Consider the following 22874-nt stretch of genomic DNA (forward strand, 5'->3'; position numbering starts at 1 on the left):
CTTCCTTCCTTCCTTCCTTCCTTCCTTCCTTCCTTCCTTCCTTCCTTTCAATGCAGTCCAGGACCCCAACCCGTGGAATAATGCTACCTAAGTGAACAGTTATTCCTTCAACTACCTGTTCTAAAAACACCTTCAAGACAAGCCCAGGGATGTCTTTAGAGCCTGTCAAGTTGACAATATTGATCATTACAGCAGGGAGCTATTCTGTTTGGTGCTATCAGAAGCCTCAAAGAGTGTTCAAAATTAAGTGAGAATGCCGTTATACCTTGGGAAAGAGTAGTCCAGAGAAAGAGATTCAGTGGCCAAATGTCAAGCCAGGACTCCAGCCATGAGCACTGTCATCTCACATTTTCCTCTGTTCTACATACTATTCTGCCACCAAGTTTAAAATGCCACTACCAGTGCTGGAAAGAGATGACGGTGTCCCATTGTCCTAGTTAAGCTTCAACAATCAACTTGAAACAATTTAGAGTCATGTGATTAGGATGTCTCAACAGAAGAACTGCCTAGATCAGATTGTTCTATGGCTATATCTTGATGGTTAATTGATGTAGGAGGGCTCAGCCCACTGTGGGTGGCACCATTCCTTGAGCAGGGGTCCTGGGTGGTATGAAAAAAAAAAAGGTAGATAAGCATAAGCCATCAAGCAACATTCCTTCATGGCTTCTATGCCAACTTCTTGTTTGAGTTCCTGCCCTGACTTCCCTCGATGATGGGATGTTACCTGGAAATGTAGACAAATTAATCCTTTCCTCCCCTAAGTTGCTTTTGATCAAAGGGCTTTATCATGGTAACATATAGAAAACTAGAACACCCTCCTTTCAGATGGAGCAAGTGAGGCTGGGGTCTGGACCAGCTGTCTGGAAATGCTTCAGGAGATCCTGCCCATGCACCCTGCCATCTCCAGAGCCCCATGCCACACTGCACGGGGCTCTGGTGTTCTTCAGTGGTCTTTGCCATGACCAAGTGTTTCCATGATACCTGGGACTAGGTAGGAAAACTTGGATAGATTGTGTAGATGGGAAAAGACTAAAAAGGTAGACAAAGAATTTGGATTTGATGAAAACTTATTTTTATTCTATCCATGGAAGGAAAGAAGAGGCTGGAGGGGAGGGTAGATTAATAAGGTATGTAAGAGAACACAGGCTTCCTGTTCTCTCAACGTCTTTAACGATGTTCATGGATCCACAGAAGGGAGTGCTGGTAGGAGCCGAGGGGGCCTCATAGCCAACCCAGCTCATTTTACACGGGAGCAAATTGAGACCTCTGGTTTTGGCTGCTGACATAATTAGCTACTAAGCCTGGCCAGGAGCCTAGAGTCAGTCCTTGCTCACAGGCTGGATTTTCCCTCTGCTGGAACCACATGTGTTTGCAGAAAGCATTCCCCATGATAAGCTAGTACTAATAACTGATAAAAAATTACTGGTGATATATGATTCTTATTTTTTAAGATTTATCTTTAATCATGTATATGCCTGTGTGTCTATGTGTAAGTATGTATACATGAATACAGGTGCCCTCAGAGGCCGGGAGAAGATGTTAGATGCCCTGAAGCTAGAGTTAGTTATATGTGGTTGCTATTCATCCAACCTTGGTTCTGGAAGTTGAATTTGGGTCCTCTGCTACAGCAGCAAGCACTCTTAACTGTGGAGTTGTCTTTTCAGCCCCTGTAATTTTTTAAATTTAATTTACTCTTAATTCATTTTTATTTAATGTGTATGGTGTTTTGCTTGCATATATATCTGCGCTCCTTTATTCCTGGTGCTCACAGAAGCCAAAGAAAGTACTGGATCCCTTGGAACTGGAAATACAAACTGTTGTGTGCTGTCATGTGGATAGTGGGACTTGAACTCGGGACCTCTGCAGGAACAGCCAGTGCTCTTAACCACTGAGCCATATCTCCCAGGTTCTCAGTCCTATAATTTTTCAAATTTATTGAGACTGATACATATGCAGCAATTAGGCTGCTTGCTATCTGTCTTGTGTCCCTACAATATGTGTGGGGAACAGGGGATAAAAGAAGTCTGTGATGAGACTTAGCGTTCAGAGAAGATATAATTGCTTTCCTTTATTTTCTCCTCTCTGTTTATCTCTCTATCTCTGTCTCTCACTCTCTTTCTCTGTGTGTCACGCATGCTGGTGTTCATGCCTGCACATATGCACAGAGGTCAGAGAACTCTGGTAGGTAGAACTCCTGCTCTATCACTCTGACCTTGTTCTCTTGAGACAGGGTGTCTCACTGAACTTGCGGCTAGCTAGGCTAGTGGTCAGCAACCATTCTGTTTTTGCCCCATACGGTGCTGGGGCATGAAGGATGTCGTGTGAAAGGGGCAAATGGCTTACTGAATAGTTAGCAGTTGAGAGACAGGTATCACTGCAGCCAGAAAAGATATTTTTCTGGACTCTATGTGTGCTGCCTGGTTTTAACCTTATGTATTAACCTTGTACTTTAACCTTACACAACCTCTATACCAGAGAATCACTTGGGAAGAGCTTCAGTGAGGAATTACCCAGGTTAAGTTGGCTGGTGGGCATGTCTGTGGGGGATTGTCTTGATCATTAATTGATGCTGGGAGACAAAGCCTGTTGTGAGTGACATCATCTTATGAGCTCCAGCCTAAGCCATAAAAGACTGAAGAAAACCAGTTAAGCATAGCTAGTAGACAGGCAGCATGGGTGCATTTGTTTCTCTCTGCTCTTGAGCATGGCTGTGTTCAGCTGCTGGAATCGTGCTGTGACCTTACTGCAGTCACGGACTGTGGCCTGGAGCAATGATCCCAAACGAACCCTTTCCTCCCTTGTGTTGCTTTTGGTCAGGGTGTTTTGCGACACCAACAGAAATGAAATTAGATGTGGCCTCCAAGGATGGATGTGACTTTGGCGAGGAAGGAGGAAAGAAAGTTGTTTGAAGAAGCAGCTTGGGATGAAAACGTATAATCACTCTGAAAACAGCCCTAGGGATGCCAAGTCCTAATCCCCTGGAATTACAAATGCTCCACTGGAAAGAATTCCTTAGTGCGATTGAGTTAAAGGTCTTGAAATAGAGATTGCCTTGGATGGATGATCTGGGTGGTCCCCAAATCCAATAGAAGCATTCAGATACAGGGAAAGTGGGTTGGTGGGAATGTAAACGCTTGCAGCCACTATGGAAACTGATATGGAAGGTCTTCTACAAATAAAATACAACCGCCAGGGAGATGGCTCAGTGGTTAAGAATGCATACTGTTCCCCCAGAGGACCTAAGTTTGATTCCCAGTGTCCACACTAGGTAGCCCACGGCTGCTGGTACTTCCAGTTCCAAAAGATAAGATGATCTCCCAGTCCTCTGTGGTACCTGCACTCATGCTCACATTTTCTCCCACCCCACATATTCATAATTTACCTTATGACTCCTGGGTATTTGCCCAAAGGAATAAAAGTCTAAGTCTCCATACCACAGAGAATCCTGCACATCTATGTTTATTGTTGCTCTAGTCATGAAAGCCTCAAAGTGACCCAGTCTTTATGTACTTCGGCAAACTATAAAGGAAATGTAGTGCGTATACACAATAGGGCATTGTGCTGCCTTAATGAAGAATTGAGCTTTGTATTTGGAGGGAGCTGAAGGCCTTCGTGCTAAGTCAAATAAGCCGGACCGAGGAAAAACTCAATGGACTTGGGTGCTCATGCGTGTGCAGCCAGTGCTCTTAACACCAAGCCATCTCTGCATCCTGCATCCTGCATCCTGCATCCTCCCTAATCTGGACCTACTAGAGTGACTCCAAGTTGCTGCAGGTCCAGTCTTTTTCTGATACCCAGGATGGACTTCTTCTTTTTAAACTGTGATCTCAAATTCTTCATGCCTCACAAGGGTGATGTGATAAAAAATATTCCCTCAATCTAGGACTTCCAGCTTTGGAGGCTCTGGGGGAGGGCGTAGCCCACAGTAAAGAGTGGGAGACCTCCTGCCATGCAAAATGAGCCTTAGTGATAGGAGAGTCAAGTTCCTTCCCCAACCAGGGAGAAACTGATTGAAGTTCTTTCGAATCTCTTTGAGATTCGTATTGAGCTGTGGCTGTTTATAGTCATAAAACAGCTGCAGATTAGAGGATGGAATTGAAACAGTGGGACGCTCACCTCCTGTCCTCTGAGGTTATTAAACACTGCACATCCCCAGCAGCCGCAGGGGACTCTCACACTTTTCCCTGACCCTGTCATTTCTGCAAAGCTCACAATCTCTCCCTTCAACGAGGTGATTTTCTGCTGGGATCCCTGCCTGGTTGTGTCTACTGTAGTGTGTACAGACACTCAAAGCCATCTGCCTCTTGTTTCTCTCTCTTTCAGTCTTCTCACCCTGGACCTTTCTTTCTTTCCCCCACCCTTTTCTTTTCACATTTTGTTTGATAATTATTTTTCTGTCCATGTGTGTGGGGTGCATACATTCATAGGCCAGAGATTGACCCTGACCTTTTCTCCACCTTATCTATCTGTTTGCCTATTTGTTATTTTGACATGGAGTTGCGTGAAGCTCAGACTGGCCCCTCCCTTGCTGTGTAGCCTAGGCTATTCTCAGGTCTCTTCTGCCTTCCTTTTGAGGGCTGGATTACAAGCTGGCATTACGCAGTGCTGGGGATAGAAACCTGTGGCTCCATGCATGCCGCACCAGCCTTTGCCAACTGAGCCTCATTGCTACACTCTTTCTGTCCTAAATTGTTTTGTTTTTTTTTTTTATCATGTGTTTAGTTACAGCGACAAGAAAAGCAGTGAGCCCCCGACTGGCACAGCAAGAAGCTGCCTATTAGTCACCCGTGGCTTGAGTGCAATGAAGCAGCCATGTGACCTGTGGACTGTCTCTGCTTTTTATTCGCAGAAATCCGAGAGGCCTTTCGTGTTCTGGACAGAGATGGGAACGGCTTCATCTCCAAGCAGGAGCTGGGTATGGCCATGCGCTCTTTGGGGTACATGCCGAGCGAGGTGGAGCTGGCCATCATCATGCAGCGTCTGGACATGGATGGTGAGACTGCTTTGTCCTGCCACGCTGCCCCTCCCACCTCACTCACGCTCTGAGCCCCATCTCACTCTCCATGTCAGGGATAGAAACTTGAACTCGAACTTGTCCAACAGGAATGTGTAAGCTCCAGGGCCCAGCAGGGATGGTTTTCGGACAGCTGAAGGGATGTAGGAAGCCAATTTGGTTGTAGAACAATGAGACCGCCTTTTCTTTTTCTCTCCCATTTTATTTATTTTCCCATTTTGAGGGTTGGAGAGCTCAGTGGTTAAGAACACATGTCCTTCGGCACCTATAACCCCTGCTCAGGGGGGTTCTGACATCTTTGACCTCCACAGATTGATGTGCACATGCGCGCGCACACACACACACACACACACACACACACACACACACACACACAGAAATTTTAAAATTATTTAATTTGATTTTTCCATTTTAATGCATGTGGTGTACACGTGTGAGTGTATGCATGATTTTGGCATGTGTGTGCGCAAGCATGTGGAGACCCAAAGTTAATGTCAATTTATAAAAATTAAATTTAAATTTAAAAATATGCCTAGTCTAGCTAGCCACTTGCAGTGGGAATCCCATCTCCACCTTCTGAGTCTGGAATTACAGGCCACAAGACCCACACATGTTCTATGTGGTTCCTGGGAATTCAGCCTCTGGTGTTTACGCTTGGTGGCAAACAACCGCCTCTCTACCTCCCGTTTAAAAAGCATTTGGCATGTGTTTGCATTTTTTGTGTGGGTTTGCATATGTAGATATGTGAGCACATTTGAGCATGTGTGTAGAGGTCAGAGGACAATCTCAGGTGTTGTTCTTTGAGCGCCACCCACCTTAATTCCTGAGAAAGGGTCTTTCATTAGGGAGTCAGGATTCACCCACTGGTGACCAATCCCCAAAGGATCCTCTTGTCTACACCCCTTCGGTGCTGGAATTACAAGAATGTGCTTCTATGCCTCTAGTTTTAATTTTTTAAAACTTTCATTGTGGTGATCTACACTCTGGTCCTCATGCTTGCAAGGAAAGTACTTTATTGACCTTTCCTCCCAGTTGCCCAAACACGCTACACCATAGCTTGGCTTGGCTCTCACCATAGCCTGCAGGCATCAAATCATGGAAGGAGATTCTCTTTTTTCCAGCAGTTGCTACCGCTTATATAATGTTGAGGTGGGGCCTTAAAAATCTTTTGAGTTTCAGGTACTTCCTGAGACTTGTATGTTTTCTTTACTTCCTAGGTCTTAAGAGCCTCCCTCCAGAAAGGAGTATTTCAATTAGAAGGAAATTGCTACAGAACAGCATAGATAAAAAGACAGCTATCACAGACAGGCCTGTTGGTAAAGGTCTGTCATCCAAGCTATCTGGAGAGTGAGGACAGGCAACTGCAGAGTCACGGCCTGCTTTGTGGAATAACAAGCTGTTAAGCTGTGGTGCTTTGAATTGGAAATGTTCCCCACGGGCTCATGTATTTTAATACTTAGTCCCCAGTAGGTGGCACTGTTTGGGGAGGTTCTGGAACCTTTAGGTGGTGGAGCCTTGCCCGAAGAAAACACATTGCTGGGGACCAGCTTTGAAAGCTTATAACCTTGCCCCATCTCTAGTTCTCTCTGCTTTGTGTTTTTGCAGTTTAAGATATGATCAGCTTCCTGCTCCTGTACTATGCCCACCTGCTGTCATATCTTCCCACCACAATGGGCTCTTATGCCTTTGAATCATAAGTCAAAACAAACTCTTTCATAGGTCACTTTTAGTTGTGGCGCTTTATCACACCAAAGACAAGTAACAGATCCGACTTCATGTTCCTTCTTTGAGTTCCTTTCCTGACTTTCCTCAATGAAGGACTGTGACCTGGCGGTATGAGAGGAAATAAACCTTTTCCTCCCCTGAACTGCTTTTGGTCCAAGTGGTTTGTTTTTGTTTTTAATCACAGCGACATAAAGGAAGCTAACACAAAGGGGACTGCTTGCGTCGTCTCTGCGCCAGCTGAGTTTTCTCCTGTTTCCCTGCAAACCGTATCAGGGAGGACGGTGACAATGGAGACCATCTGGTGAATGAAGTACAGCTGTGGATGGTGGTGTTTTTTTTTTTTTTTTTTCCTTTGGCTCAGCACAGAGCTGCTCTATCAGGGGCATGCATTGTCTGAGCAGTCTCTGATGGATGGTGACTCTCTGTGACTCCGCAGGACAGATGCGCCCAGCTTTCTATTGTAGCAGTAGTTCTGAAGCGCTGGGGCAAAGTGCCTACAGCAAAACCTCTCTTCCATTCGCTCCCGTCATCTTTTCAGAGGGGCACGGAAGGACAGTTTCCTACTTAGAACTTTTGGATTATTGTTTTTCTGGAGACAGGGTCTTTCCTTGTATCCATGGCTGTCCTCAAGGTCATGCTGACCCTTATGGCTAAGCCTCCTGAATCATGAGAATATAGCTGTCATACCAACAAAGCTGCCTTAATTAAAAAAAAAAAAAACAAAACACTTTGAAAAATACCACTGTTTATAGAGCTAAACTATAAACTTGTTTTTTAGTTTAAAATTTCTTGGGGCTGGAGAGATGGCTCAGCAGTTAAGGTACTTGCTGCTCTTGCGAAGGACTGAGTTTGGGTCCCAGCACCCGCAGTGGGAAGCTTGTGACCACCTGTATCTCATGTGCACGCGTCCACATACGGAAAGGAGCGTGAGGCAGCTGGTGACTTTGCATCCACAATCAGGAAGTAGAGAGAGTTGAATGCTGCCCCTCAGCTCCCTTACTCCTTTTTATTCAGGTCAGGACACCAGCCCATGCGATGCTACCACTTACATTTAGGACATGTCTTCCTGCCTCAGTTAACCTAATCTAGAAACTCCCTCTCAGACACATCCAGCAGTGTGTCTCCTAGAGGATGATAATGAGTATTTCTCAACCTGTGGGTCTCGACCCCTTCGGTCGATTTGTGACAATGAACGTACATCCTGCATATCAGAAATTTACATTATGGTTCCTAGCAGTGGCAAAATTACAGTTCTGAAGTAGCAACAAAAAGTAATTTTATGGTTGGGGGTCACCACAACATGAGGAACTATATTAAAGTGTCACAGCTTTGGGAAGGTTGAGAACCGCTGCTCCAGATCCTATGATGTTGATAACCAAGATTAATCCCTGGGGAGCCAATACTGTGTGAGCTGCTTGGTTCTAGCCCATGGAAGCTTTCCATGGTCTTGAAGATCCTGCCTGGCTGCATAATGGCTGTAGCCCCATAGGACCATAGGTGGCAACATTCTTCAAGGAGCTCAGGAAGACAGGTTCAGGCACTGCTCCACCTGCTACATAACAGATTCTCAGCGTTCACCAATCTGCTTGCAGTTTATCACAATCATATGAATTCAGCTGACATAATACTGAAGCAAACATTTAGAGAGTTTCTATCCGTTTATTCAACCGAAGGCAGTTCACCAGGTATTTCACAGGTAAAAATGCTTTTGATTTGATTTGATTTTGAGCTCTGGTCCTTTTGGAGACAGAGTCTTGCTCTGAGTTTCAGGCCATCCTGGAGCTCACTCTATAGCCCAGGCTGTTCTAGAAGGTGCAATCTTCCAGCATCAGCCTCTCAAATGTGTACCATCAAGCCCAGCCTACACCGGGCTGTAACACTTTTAAAGGTTTATTTTTATTTATGTAAATATATGGTGTCTGTGCACGTGTGTGTGCCAATGCCCGTGGAGGTCAGAAGAAGGTGTCCAGTCCCCTGGAGCTGGAGTTCCAGGTGGTTGTGAACCACAATGTGGGCGCTGGAAACTGAACCCCAGGTCCTCTGCAAGAGCAACAAGTGCTCTTAACCACCAAGCCGCCGCCCCAGCCCGTATTTATTTTATTGTTAGGTTAATAGAGTGTCTTTGTTCTCTGACACTTCATACATGCAGACAGTACATCCTGATCATCCTCCACTCCTCCTGGAAAGCCCCCATGCCGCCCTTTCCTTCATGGCCTCTTGTTTTCTCTTCTGCACCGAGTCCAGGCAGGGCTGCCTATGGAATTGTTGGCCCATGTAGTTGGCTTGATCTTGCACAGGTGACTATATGTATTTATTTTTTTAAGGCACGGCTTCCTTAAAAATTAAATTTTTCCCTGAAAAAAAAGGTACTACTAGTTTTATAAAAATAATGACTAAATGTGAAAAAGAGTAAAGCTAAAAAAAAAAAAAAAAAAGCCTAGTCGAAGTGGGAAATGTATGTCTGTAGGCATTTTATTACTAAGGCTGTGACAGGAAGCTTTGGGGCTGCCAAGTTCTGGGGATGGCTGGATTGACTGTTCTCTTAATGAGGCCCTTTGAGCTGGTCTGTTTTCAAGAAATTAAAGTGTAGTTATAGTTTTCCCTCCTTGCTTCTAGACCTGGGTATCTGCCGTTGGTCCTAGGTTGACTCTAATTAAGTTGTTCTTTGAGGTAGAGCATGAGGAATGGCGGTTTTTTCTTTTTATGGGGGTGATGAATGTGTGTGTGTGTGTGTGTGTGTGTGTGTAAAATAGAAAGGGCTGGGAAAATAGCTGCATCATTAATGTACTTGCCTAAAATATAGTGGCTTTTGTGTTTGCAGGATAAACACTAATTGATCCTGGTTTATTAATTGCTTGTATTGTAGTTAAAATTTGTAACTCTTAAAGGGGCTTGGATGAGAAACCAGTAAGAAAAACTGATTCTTGTGCAAGTATGAGCGCCTGAGTTCGATCCCTAGAACTCAAAAACCAAAAAACTGTAATCCCAGTGCTGGGGACACAGGGATAGGTGGATCCCTAGGATTCATTGGCCAGCCTACATGGATGAGTTCCAGTGAGAGATGCTGTTTCAAGAAAAATAGATAAGATGGAAGGTATTTGAGCAACAGCTGAGGTTGCACACACACACACACACACACACACGAATATAAAAGTGAACATTTGGGGTGGGCCTCTTTTTCATAGTCCAAGATGACCACATCTGCTTAGTTCTAGATCCTGGCATCCGAGGGTCAGGAAATGTGGACATGATTAAGAGCAAATCTACACCCCCACACTCTCCATCTCTTTTTGGGGTGCTGGCTGATTTACCCGACAGTGAGGTCATGCCTTCAGCACGAGGCCTCACTGGAACTGACTAAGACAGTCTGTGCATGCCAAATTCCCACATATGGTTTTCATCAGGGGCTCCCAGGCAGCAGGGTGCCTTGCTGGCGGCCTTCGAACAGTAGCCTCTTTGGATGGGGGGGAGCTTGTTGGATGTTTTCCACACAGGCTCAGCCAGACAGTCCCAGAGGGTGGAATGGAGGACCAGCAGGAGGCTCTGGAATTACTCTCCTGGTTGGTAGCCAGTTGGCAGTCAGTACTAAGACTAACCTGTGCGTGGTGTGTGTGTGTGTGTGTGTGTTGTACATGTGTGCACGTGTCTTGTATCTTCTAAACTATTACTCGGAGTTAAACAAAAACTCAGAGCTTCCGTTCATTGCCCAGGGCTTTCTTTGGCTTTTTACTGGAAAAGTTCCTTGGACTCAACTGCTCATTTTCACCTTGTGATGGATTATTTTGATCGTCAACTTGACTGCATTAAGAAATGCCTGGGGCTCCATGAGGAGGTGGCTCAGTCACTAAAGTGCTTGCCTTGCAAGCATGGGACATTGGTCTGATTCTCAGAAGCCACATTAAAAAGGCGGACATGGTAGCATGCACTTGTAATATGACTCCTGTGGAGGCAGAGATAGGTAGATTCCTAGAGTTCCTTGGTCAACCAGCCTAGTCAGATTGGCAAGTTCCAGGTGAAAATGAGAGACCTGTCTATTTCAAAATAGACAGACAGAGGGACACACACACACACACACACACACACACACACACACACACACACACAGAAGAGCTGAATTCTTTCATAGAAGTGTGTGTAGAATGGCTGCTTTGGAATCCCCATGAACTCTCCAGTGCCCCCATTCACTTCTCTCAGGTCCAGGGCCTCCCAGTAGCTGCTGCAGCTCCTGCAGGTTTCACTGAAGGATAAAGTCATGGTATTTTCAAGACTTCAGGGATACGTTTGATGACTTTCTGCTTTTTCAGTTGGCCATCTGGAGTGAGCCAAACTAGCTTGGAGGAAGCTTTTCTACAATAATAGAGTGAGCAGCCCATGGCCCTTGCACCACCTCACTCATATTTTGTAAGGTAACTCCCTCTCTTCCAAACAGACCCTTGTTCTCCTGTGGCTAGAGAACAAAAATTCACCTTTAAGAAAGAGAATTTGGGGCATGTGTGTTGTGCATGCATGTGTGTTGGCTTGGATTTTTCACCAAACCTACTTTATTTAGGGTTCTTAAGCACTTTTACCTCTCTTCCGCCCCACCCCCCAACCTTAGCTAGATTAGTAGGGAAAAGGGCTGTAGTCCTCTTTTAGCTACTTCCTGCTAATCAGGGTCTATGGATCGTTAGGGGATTACCAGGCTCAGTCATCAGGATACCAGCAGTCCAGTTCAAAGGCCAACACCAAGCAGCAACACAAAGTTACTGAAAGCCACAAGACTCAGCTGGATTGCCCGGAGAAGCTCTCTGGAACGTTTCTGTCTGCGAAGCACGAAGAACAGAGCAGTGATGTAGATCCAGACAGTGATGTTTTACTCTGCATGGGCCTTTATATATGTCCTCTCTTCTAAGTCCACCCATTGATGTTCTCAGCTGTCCAAAGTCATGCTCCTCACATGTGAGAGCTCACGGCAAAACATCATATCACATGACCACACTGAGTCCAGAAACTTCCACTTTACGTGTGTGTGTGTGTGAGTGCCTGTGGCCATCCATGTGGAGGCCAGATCAGGGTCAGGTGTCTTTCTCTATTTCTCTTCACCTCATTGCCTTCATACAGCATCTGTCAGCAGACTGGAAATTCAGTTTCAGCTAGGCTGGCTGACCAGTGAGCTCTTAGGACTCATCTGTCTTCACCTACCAACACTGGGGTTAAAGTCACACATAGCTATGGCTTACTTTTTACATGGGTTCTGGGGACTCAAACTCAGGTCCTGATGGTTGCACTCAGTCATGCTTACCCACGGAGTGATCTCCCCAGCCCTAGGTTCTCTCTTTGAACCAAGTGCTGCCTTTGTCTTCTACTTTCCTAACTTATATGTGGTCCCTTTAAGTTCTAAATTCTCTGCCAATTCTCACAACATGCTAGGAGTCAGGGAATTTATTTTGTCTCTTGATATGCTCATAGGTTTTGTCTATTTATGTGTGTTTTTGTTTTAGGTTCAACCACTGCCTGAGGGGTGAATTTCATTCAACTCTGTTCAATTTAAAACAATTTAACTGATGTCCATTATGTGTTAGCTTACTTGTTTTTATGGTGGGTAAAATCACTTTGGGTCAATTTTGAGGCAAACCACTGTGATCACGAGGAACAGAACCATAGCTCTGTCACAGGAACTGTAGCTGTGAACTGACGGAATGCCTCTGCGAGTTTCAGTTGCCAGGTCCTATTGTGCTCCAATCAGTACCTTGGGTTTTATACGGGTGAGTTGATGAATCTGTGATCTCAGTTTTGTAGTTCCCCAGACTAGTCAATCAAATATAGAATATGTGTTAATTATCTGTCTTCTTACACTGACAAAATACCTAGTAGAAGCAAATTAGTGGGGGGGGGATGTTTTGACTCATGGTTTCAGAGGGTTCCACCCACCACAGTGGTGAATGGTGATGGGATTTCTTAGTGGGGACATGAGGTAATCATTCTTTACATGGTGGCAGACCAAGAAGCGGAGAAAACAGGCCAGAGCCAGGGACTGATGGAGTATTCAAAGTACAGCCCTAGGCTGCTATTGAATTACAAACTCATCTTCCTTTGCATTTTCCTTCCTTCTTCCTTGCTCCTTCATTGCTTGCTACTTTCTTCCCATCTCTCTTTCCCATCTCTGTTGCTTATTCCCTTCCTTTCCCCCATCTACTTCCTTCTTTTCTATCTTCCTTGTTTCCATTATACTTTCTCTCTTATCGGTATCCTAACTCAGAAGGCCAGAGTACCCTTCTTAGCCTTTCTCTGGGAGTCCAGGGGTTTGACATGCTGGGCTCTGTTTTGTTTTGTTTTGTTTTGTTCTATTCAGCTTTTCTTTGGCTATGGATTTCCTTGGTCACTTAATGAGGAATCAAGGGAGGAAGAATCAGATACTGTTAGTCTTTGCCAAGACATCTTGCCAGTCTCTCAGGCCTTGCTTGAGACCTAAACTATGAGTGGACCAAAATTTGGGCTCATTGCTTGTCAGACACCCACTGCAGCTTTTTCCTAAGGGATCCAGAGCACATGTGTCCCATTCCTTCTGGTTTTCTTTATTCTTAGAACTGATGCAAAGAAATCCACTTTATGTATATATCACAAAAAATGAAAGAATGACAGCCTCCCCCATGAGCTCTGAAAACAAAACACTTAACCATGTTTTACCAAACACATACTTTCCAAATACCCCACCCTTCAGCCTTCCAAGTCTCAGAAAAGGCAAAGCAGCTAGAACAACTGTCAAGTGATGAATAAATTCTTTGCTCATTTGCATACATATTCATTAGCTGGAGTTGCCATGGCAACTCTACCTTGCAGAGACAGAGACTTGGGGTTCAGCACAACATCATTTTGGAAAGTGTCTAGAAGCTTTGTACTCCTCCACCAGAGCTTGACAAGTGAGGGATATTTTAGGGGGCAGGTGCCTTAAGTTTCCTAATAGTTTGTGACAATCATTAGGTACTGATGGGTTGAGGAAAGTCTTTCACTGGATGAAAGTCCTCAAAGCGGTAGTGGATTTGCTTCCTTGCCTTCGTGTCCCTGCAGTAAGATGGCCAGATGCAAACACAGGTGATGCAGGTACTGCCTCTGATTTGGAACTTTCCCTCCAGGAGGGGATTTGGGGAGACATCCATAGAACCCAGGATGTTCATGAAACTGACAAGGCTCAGGAAGTTAATTAAACAGACAGAGTGCAGGAAGTTATGAGAATGACAGGATCCCTCCTGTAGCATATAAAACCAGTAGACAATTGCTGAGAAGGGGGTTTTCAGTGGAGTTGCCTGCAAGTTGTGCAGGGGCCTTCGGGGATGCTCGTTTTCTCTTTGGCTCACTTTGCAAGACTTGGGTGGAACTGCTTCTTTAGTCTACCATTGGTGCTGTATTTTGGATAAGTAGATGCTTCCTCATGGCTCTTCATGAAACATTGCACAACAACACTGCTTGTGAGTTTCTCACGATCACCGGTCTCCTTAGACACACTTCTTTCTGTGTTAGATACACAAATGTATGAATGCACACCCATCCCTACAGACTTCATCAATGGTGTTGGAGACATAGAGTTTAAAAAGAGACACAGGACAGGAGACTGTAGAGTTATAGACTCAACTAGAGCCATCTTTACTTTCCTACCAAGTTTCTCTTCTTGTTGCTGTGATAAAATACCCCAGCAAAAGCAACTTAAGGGAGAAAGGGCCTATTTTGGTTCTCAGTTCTAGGTTCCAGCCAATCAAGGCAGATAAGTAACATCCAGAGCTTGAGAGAGCTACACACACACACACACACACACACACACACACACACATCTGCTAGTGCAAAGGGGACAGAGAATGGGAGGAAATTTATATGACAACTGCAGAGCTCTAACTTGGGATTATATAGCAAACTTGGAAGTTGATATCTTGTGGTCCTTTTGGCCTTAAATGAGAAGGTTTTTTTTTGGGGGGGACCCCAAGTTCTACATCATAGAATCATAACATGCCAAATGGACTCTCATTCCTGTGTTAATTACTTTTCCAGTGACTCTATAAAATACCTGACAGAAACATCTTTAGAAAGGGCAGATTTAATTTATCTGTTTCAGAATGAGCCATGGCTACTTGGCCCATGGTTACTTGGCTCTGTATTTCTAGGTCTGATGTGAGGCAGAGCATCATGGGAAAATATGGCAGAAGTTGTTTACAATGTGGCAGGCAGGAAGCAAAGTACATAACAGGAAGGTTTCCTGTATGATACACTCCCAAGGATCCATTCCTAGTGACTTATGTCCTCCCTCAAGTCTCTTCCTTTCAAAGAGAACTTTGCTATCCTAGTTTCAAGTTTTTGCTGTAGGAAAATACCCTGAGAAAAAGCAGCTTAGAGGAGAAGGGGTTTGTTTCGTTTTATAACTCTGTCATTGGGGAGGAAGTTAATGCAAGAATTTAAAACTAGTTGCACCACACCCACGGTTAGGAGTGGAGAAAAGTGGATGGGTGCATGCTCACGTGCCTGCATGTGCTCAGCTTGATTTTTCTGCTGCAACATTTTAGGACCGTATGCCAGAAAACGGTGTTGCCCACAGCTGGTCAGATCATCTCACCAATTAACTTTAGACAATCTCCCACAGTCCGTCTAACCAAGACAGTTTCTCAGTGAGAGTCTCTTTCTAGGTGACTCTAGGTTATGTCAAGTTGACAATTAAAACAAGCAGGACACTTCCCAAAGAGCTCTGTCAGCTAGTGACTGAGCATTCAACATATGAGTCGGTGAGGGACGTTTCATATTCAAACTGTAGCATTCCTTGGAAAGGAAAAAGTAAAACAGAGAAAAGAATCATTGTAAAGAGTTCTGTGGAGGTTCATGAATCTTAAATAACTGGAGAGTAGCGATGATAGATCTACTGTTTGGGAGCGTTGTGGAGGACACCAGGGTGAGTGAGTCTCTGGAGCCTATGTGTAAACAACTCAACATGGTACCATACAGAGCCTCATGGGCATGAGGTAATTGGATACAATTTATGGCCCAGAACGTATTTTATGTTTTCTGCTCAGGACTTCTGAGGTGGCAACATAAAAAATGGACTGTTATGTGAGACTTTGCCTGGGGAAATGCCAACATACCTCCTCCTCATCCCAGACAGGGAACCCATGACATTCTAAAGTTTGCACCAAAGTCCAACAAGGTTAGCCAATAAGATTTTTCTTGGGTCTGTTAACAGGAGTATGGGTAAAGGGTCACAGTAGAATAATAACTCAAAAACAGCCACTTCTTTGAAAAGCTCACCCTAACACAGAGGACAACTTACAAACCCTCCATCTCCAACCCTTTCTTTACAACGTGCAGTCATCTGGATAGGTCTGGAATAAACCCTTTTCTCCTCTTGTTGCTTTTGGTCATGATGCTTTATTACAGTATTAGAGAGAAGAATAGAATCCTGCTTCTCTACAGCTGGGAGGAGCCTTAGAGAATCCTGTAAGTTTCAGCTTTCCCAGACATATGAAGTTTGTTTGACCTGAGTCTCATGAGCTTCCTGCCTGACTCCTGCAGGGAGCATTTCAACTCAGAGGAAGATGCTATCCAGCAATGCCCTAGTTGTGACCCCCTTTGGGGGTGGGAGCAACCCTTTAACAAGGGTCGCCTAAAATAATCGGAAAACACAGATTTTTGCATTATGATTCATAGCAGCAGCAAAATTACAGTTATGAAATAGCGATAAACTAATCTTATGATTGGGGTCACCCCAACATGAGAAATTGTGTTAAAGGGTTGCAGCATTAGGAAGGCTGAGGACTACTGCCTTACTGTGAGTGTTCTTCCTAGTATGAGAAGGAAAGAGAGGAGAACGCAATACCTATTCTGAATCCTTCATGGCATTTCACCATGATCTGTCTTTGGCTTTTGCAAGTGTTGTGATAGTTGTCTGACAAAAATGGTCTTGACAGAGAGGCTGTCTTCCTCAGAATGACAGAATGTTTCCTAAAACATTTAGAACATGGTTACAAAGAATAAGATGAATCCAGAAAGAAAGTGGTTCATAGAGGGAAAACAGCGTATTTATAGGCAAGTGCTGCCTTCTTCCCTGTCCCCATTTCCTGACCATGGATGCAATGTGGTCAACCCCCTCATATTTCCTTCTCTATGCCTTCTCCACAGTGATCAACCGTGTCCTTTAAACCGTAAGCCTGAACAAACCTCCTCTCTCTTCAGTTGCATTATTTGACCACAGTGATGAGAAGAGTAGGTAACACACCTTGCTCTATTTGAACTGGATGTCGTTGATGTTCCTACATAAAACATGGAATCACAGCATCTCAGGATACAGGGAACTTTAGGACGTTTTTCTTTTTCTTTCTTTTTTCTTTTTTGGTTTTTCGAGACAGAGTTTCTTCATGTAGCCTTGGCTGTCCTGGACTTGCTTTGCAGACCAGGCTGGTCTCGAACTCACAGAGATCCGCCTGTGTCTGCCTCCCTGAGTGCTGGGATTACAGGTGTGCACCAATGCACCCAGCTGAACTTCAGGACTGTTATGAAGGGCTGAACCCAGCCTCCAAGGGTATAAGGATACAATCCTTGCAACCTGTGTTACCTGATTTGGAAAAAGTCTTTGCAGATGTAATTATGTTAAACAGTCTTGGGTTGAGTTGCTTCCTGGTCCTCTTACCTGTGATTGTACTACCCTCTCGTGTCACTTGGCTTCCCATTGCGGCTGCCAACATCTCTCAAATAGTTGAAAGGATAGATATAGTGTCCTGTACAGCTACCCATCACTGACCTGTGTATATGTCTACTCAGAGGAGACTGTGGTCGTGACTGTGTCTGCCTGAGGAGGCTCTGCTCACCTGGTTTTTCCTGTGACAGCGAGTTCTGACAACTGGGTGTTTGTCATGAAGTCTATAGTTCATCACAGGGGGCTCCTGCTTCTCAACCTTGCTTGCCCTCTCTAAACATGTTAGTGTCTGGATGACCAGTCACTCTGTCCCTGAGTGACAAGACGAGTGACTTTCATTATACTAAAAAATGACTCTGACTGCTACCGCAAGGTAGAGTCAATTCACTTAGAACTTCTTTTTTTGTTAATTCAAACTTTGTATTTTTGAGAATTACATATAGGAACACTGTGTTTATGTAATTTCTCCCCCTTCTCTCCTAACCTGCTATGTCCATTTGGTGTTATTCAAATGTCTATGTGTTTAGGGCTGACCACTTGGGACTGAATAACCTTTCCGGTGCTTGTCCTTGGAGAAAACTCATCCTCCCTCTCTTAGCACCCACCAATTGCCTGTAGCTCTTCACCTAGGTAGGGGCGGGGCTTTGTGCACTTTCCTCTACCCATGTTGATATGTTGATTGGTGCTATTAGACAGGTTTTGTTTAGACAGCCATATTGTTCATATTTCACGGGTGCAGCTCGAAGACACATTCTCCAAGTAGGCACCCTGGTCCCTGGTTCTTACAAGCCTTTCCCCCTTGTCTACCGTGTTCCCTGAGCCTTAGGTGTAGGGGCTGCTTTGTAGGTAAAGCAGTTGGGGCTGACAACTCCAATTATTCTTAATCTTATTCTTTGCATTTTGGTTGTCAGTGTCTGTGGCGACCTCCATCTTCTGCGAAAACAGAGCTCTTTGATGAGGGGTGATGGCTACGCTTATCTGTGACTGTGTGGCTAATTGGGATGCAGTTAAAAATTCTATTGGTTTAAGAAAATGGCCGTCGTAAGTTCTCTAGGAGCTATGAGTTCTCTACGGCTAGGTTTCCAATGCCAGGCATGAATCCCTTCCTACTGAGTGGGACTTAGGTCCAATTGGAACTAATGGAGCCATTATTGCATCACTGGGGAGGCCTTGCTTGGCTGGTCATTGCTGTAGTTTATACAGCTCGGTAGGAAGATTGGGTACTTTTTCCCTTTGACAGCTCGCACAGCACCTTCCAGCACTGTGAGACTAATTCTCACAGGAGGAGACAGCCAGGTCAGTTCCAGCTCAAGTGCTCCTAGTCCTGTATCCGAAATATGTGCTGTCTCAGCAATAGGGTCTTCCCTTCACATTCTGGGAGACAACCGAGGTCAATAGCAACGGCCTAAAATGTTTTGGGAGTCTCTTGAACACCCACCAACAACCTAAAACCAAAAAGAAGGTTTTCCTAACCTGATGGTGTAGTTTTTGTCAGTCTATATATGGCTCTTGAGGGACATTATCATCCTATGTGGCATAACTCCTTTAAAACACACACACACACACACACACACACACACACACACACACACACACACCACACACACACTCACATACACCATACCTATATATGTGCTTCTCTATGGTTTTCAAACACCTTCAGTGTTATCTCCTCTTTCTCATGTTTCCTCTATTTTGACTTCTTTCCTATCTTTCCAGTTAAAGTCTCCCCTTTCCCCTTCCTTCTTCATACCACCTGTGTCTTCTCACTCTCTCTAAAGTGCCTCCCACTACTCACAACTTCTCAACCATTTTTAGTTCTTCTTTTGAGAAGCCTTTGTTCGGATTAATAGCCCATTCTTTAATTGTCACGTGTTTTCTTGGTTCTTTGTTTATTGAGGTCTTTGTCAGTTCTGGATATTAATTCGCCATTGGCTGTACACACAGCAAAGATTCTTTCCCACTCTTTGGACTTTCTTTTCACTCAACAGTTTGTTTCCTTTGCTGTTCAGAAGCTTTTTACTTTTATGAGGTCCTGTTTGTCAATTGTTGAACTTAATTCCTGGGCAAATGGAATCCCATTCATAAAGTCCTGAAGCTCCTATATCTTGTAGGGTACTTCTTAGGTTTTCTTCTAGCAGCTTCAGCATTTCAAGTTTCACATCCATGTCTTTGATCCATTTGGAGTTGGTTTTTGTGCAGGACAGATCAGATTTTATTCTTCTATATGTGAACATCCAGTTTTCACAGCACCATTTGTAGAAGATGCTGTCTTTTCTCCCGTGGATATTTTTGGTGTCTTTGTCAATTATCAGATGGCTGTAATTATGTGTGCTCATGTTGGGGTCTTCTATTTTGTCCCACTGATCTGCATATCTGTTTCTGTGCCAGCACTGTGCTGGTTGTTTTGGTATTATTCTATAGCTATGTGGCATAGCTTCCCTCTATGATAGTTTTTTGCTCAGTGTTACTTTGGCACTCTGGGGTCTTTTGTGCCTCCACATGAATTTTAGCAATTTTTATTTTTGTGAAGGATGTCATGAGGATTTTGGTTGAGACTGAACTGTGTCTGTACCTTGCTTTGGGTAAGATGGTCATTCTCAGAATATTAATTCTACCAATGCATGAGCATAAGTGGTTTTGTTCATCTTCTAGTATGTTCCTCGATTTCTTTCTTCATTTGTTTGTTCATTTGTTTGTTTGTTTGAGTGTGTGTGCTCATACACACACACACACACACACACACACACAGCATAATGTTTATTGAGGAAGGATGGGGCCATCCTTCTTGGCAGCAGCCTTTCTCATGGCTACCAGTACATTGCTCAGATCCTCCTACTGCGTGTCCACACCCTCTTCTTGATGAACTTGGATTAGAGCTTGTCTTTGGACACCTTGGCAAGGCTCTTGCAGTCCTCTTACATCACGTCCCACATGAACTTGCTGTGTTTGGTGGGGCCCCAGCAAAGCTGTCTGTGCCTGGGCTCGCAGACATTCTTTTTTACCTTGTGGCCCTGTTGAGTTGAGGCCCATGGCCACTGGGTACCACAGGGCCATGGCTGCTGCTCTCTGATGGTGTCTGTGACAGGAATTCTTTAGAGATTAAAGTTTTCACGCAGAAATCTTTCACATCCTTGCTTAATTTATTCTTAGACATGTGTGTTTACATGTGTGTATGTATGTATGTATGTGTTGTGAAGGGGAGTCTTTCTGGGAACTCTTTCTCAGCTTGTTATTGGTGTTTAGAAAGGCTATTGATTTTTGTAAGTTGATAATGTTTCTTGCCATTTTGCTGAAAGTGTTGATTATTTTTGGGGAGTTTGTGGTGTAATCTTCAGAGTATCTTACACTTAACATTATATTAACTATAAATATGGATGATTTGACTTCTCCCTCCTCCCGTATTTGTGTCCCTTTTGATTTTCTTCTCTTGTCTTATTGCTCTAACTAGTGCTGAAAGTGTTGTATTGAAAAGGAGTGGTGAGAATGGACAGCCCTGTTTTGGTCCTGATTTTAATGTGGTTGCTTCAAATTTTTCTTTACTTAGTATAATATTGGCTCTGAGTTTGTCATGTATTGCTTTTATTATGTTAATGCATTTTTTCCTTCAAGCCTCTTCTGTCTCGGACTTTTATCAGGAATGCATTTTGGATTTTGCCAAAGACCATTTCTATATCTATTGAGATGATTGTGCAATTTTTTTTTTTTATCTTTCAAGCCTGTTTATATGATTTATTGCATTATCTACTTTTCTATATTAAACTATCCTTGCATCTCCAGGATGAAGCCAATTTGATCATGGTGTGATCATTCCTATCTATACCTATACTCAGTTTGCAAGTATTTTGCTAAGAATTTTTGCATCTACATTTATGTCTTTTTATGTTGTGCCTTTGCTTGGTTTTGGTATTAACATAAAACTGGATTCATAGAAAGAGTTTGGAAGCTCTGCTTCTGTTTTTATTTTTCCTAAATAGTTTAATATGAATTGGTTGTTGTTCTTTGAAAGCTGGTAGAATTCTGTTGTGAAGCCATCTGGACCTGTGCTGCTTTTAGTTTGAAACTTTTTAAATTATCATTTCAATCACTTTATTTTTTTAATGGGTATGTTTAAATTGATCTCTTGATTTAACTTTGGTATTTTGAATGAACACAGAAGCTTACACATTTCTTGTAGGTTTTCTAACCTAGTAAGTATAAGTATTTAAAATATTCTCTTAAAATATTCTGGATTTCTTTGGTGTTTATGTAATATTTCCCAATGCATCTCTGAGTTTGTTGGTGTAGGTCTCCTCTTTCTTTCTTTGGGTTAATTATGCTAAGGGTCTATCAATTTTATTTGTATTTTCAAAGAACCAGCTCTTAGATTTATTGATTTTTTTTATTTGTTGTTGATGATGTTTGTTTGTTTCTATTTCATTAATTTTTGCTTGTTTTTATTATATGTCCTCTACTTCATTTGGATTTGTTTGTTGTTGTTGTTTTTTTTTTAATAACCTTGAGTTTCATCATTAAGTCATTAATTTGTACTCTTGGATTTTTTAATGTAGGCATTTAGAGCTCTATATTTCCCTCTACAGGCTGCTTTTAATGTCTCTTAGACATTTTGGTGTGTGTGTGCGCGTGCATGCTCATGCATGTGTGTGTTTTTTTTTTTTCATTATTTCCAATAAATTTTTATTTCTTGATTTCTTCTTTGACCCATTTATCACTCAGTAACGAATCATTTAATCTCTACAGGTTTCTATAATTGCTAGATATTTTTGTTTTTTTCAATCTTTATTACACTATGGTCAGGATACACAGACTTACTTATATTTTTCTGTATTTGTTAAAATTCATTTTGTGTCCTGGTGTGTCATCTATTTTAGAGAAACTGCAATTAGTTGCTGAGTAGAATGCGTATTCCTTGCTGTTTAGGTGAAATATTCTGCAGATATTTGTAGGTTTATTTGGTTTATGATGTCATTTGAATACACTGTTTCTCTATTTCTTGTCATGGTGACCTATCTATTGGAAAAGGTGAATATTGAAGGTCAATCTGTATCTTGAAGTGCAGTAGTATGCTTACTATGAAACTGGTGTGCCAGAGTTTGGTGTCCATTTGTTAAAGATTAACATTTTCTTGATTAATTGTTCCTTGGTCAAAATGACATATCCTTAAAAAAAAAAATCTCTTCTGGTTAATTTTGATTTGAAGTCTATTCTGTCAGATGTTAGGGTAGTGACAGCTGCTTGTTTCCTGGTCCCATTTGCTGGAGATGCTTCCTTCTATTCCTTCATTGTAAGATGGTACCTACCCTCGAAGGTAAGATGAGTTTATTGTAGACAGCAAAAAGATTGATTTTTTTTTCTCTTAACCCACTTGACTAACCTGTGCTTTTTCACTGGAAAGTTGAGGCCATTAATATTTATAGTTATAATTGAAAGGAATGTGTTGATTGCTGTCAATGTATTGAGCTTGCTGTTGTTGCTATTTGTATTCTGAGG

At 43.1% G+C, this 22874-nt stretch overlaps 1 protein-coding gene across 2 annotated transcripts in view; it reads left to right on the top strand.

Moving 5' to 3' along the window:
• Caln1 (calneuron 1) overlaps positions 1-22874 on the top strand; it is a 342779-nt gene that overhangs the window by 185034 nt on the left and 134871 nt on the right. For both annotated transcript variants that reach the window (XM_055606329.1, XM_055606330.1), the window contains exon 3: positions 4850-4993. In XM_055606329.1, the coding sequence (XP_055462304.1) occupies positions 4850-4993 (144 nt within the window). The remainder of the gene's footprint in view (positions 1-4849; positions 4994-22874) is intronic.

Source organism: Psammomys obesus, unplaced genomic scaffold (assembly GCF_907164565.1).
Source record: "Psammomys obesus unplaced genomic scaffold, mPsaObe1.curated_primary_1811, whole genome shotgun sequence".
NCBI classification, from domain to species: domain Eukaryota; kingdom Metazoa; phylum Chordata; class Mammalia; order Rodentia; family Muridae; genus Psammomys; species Psammomys obesus.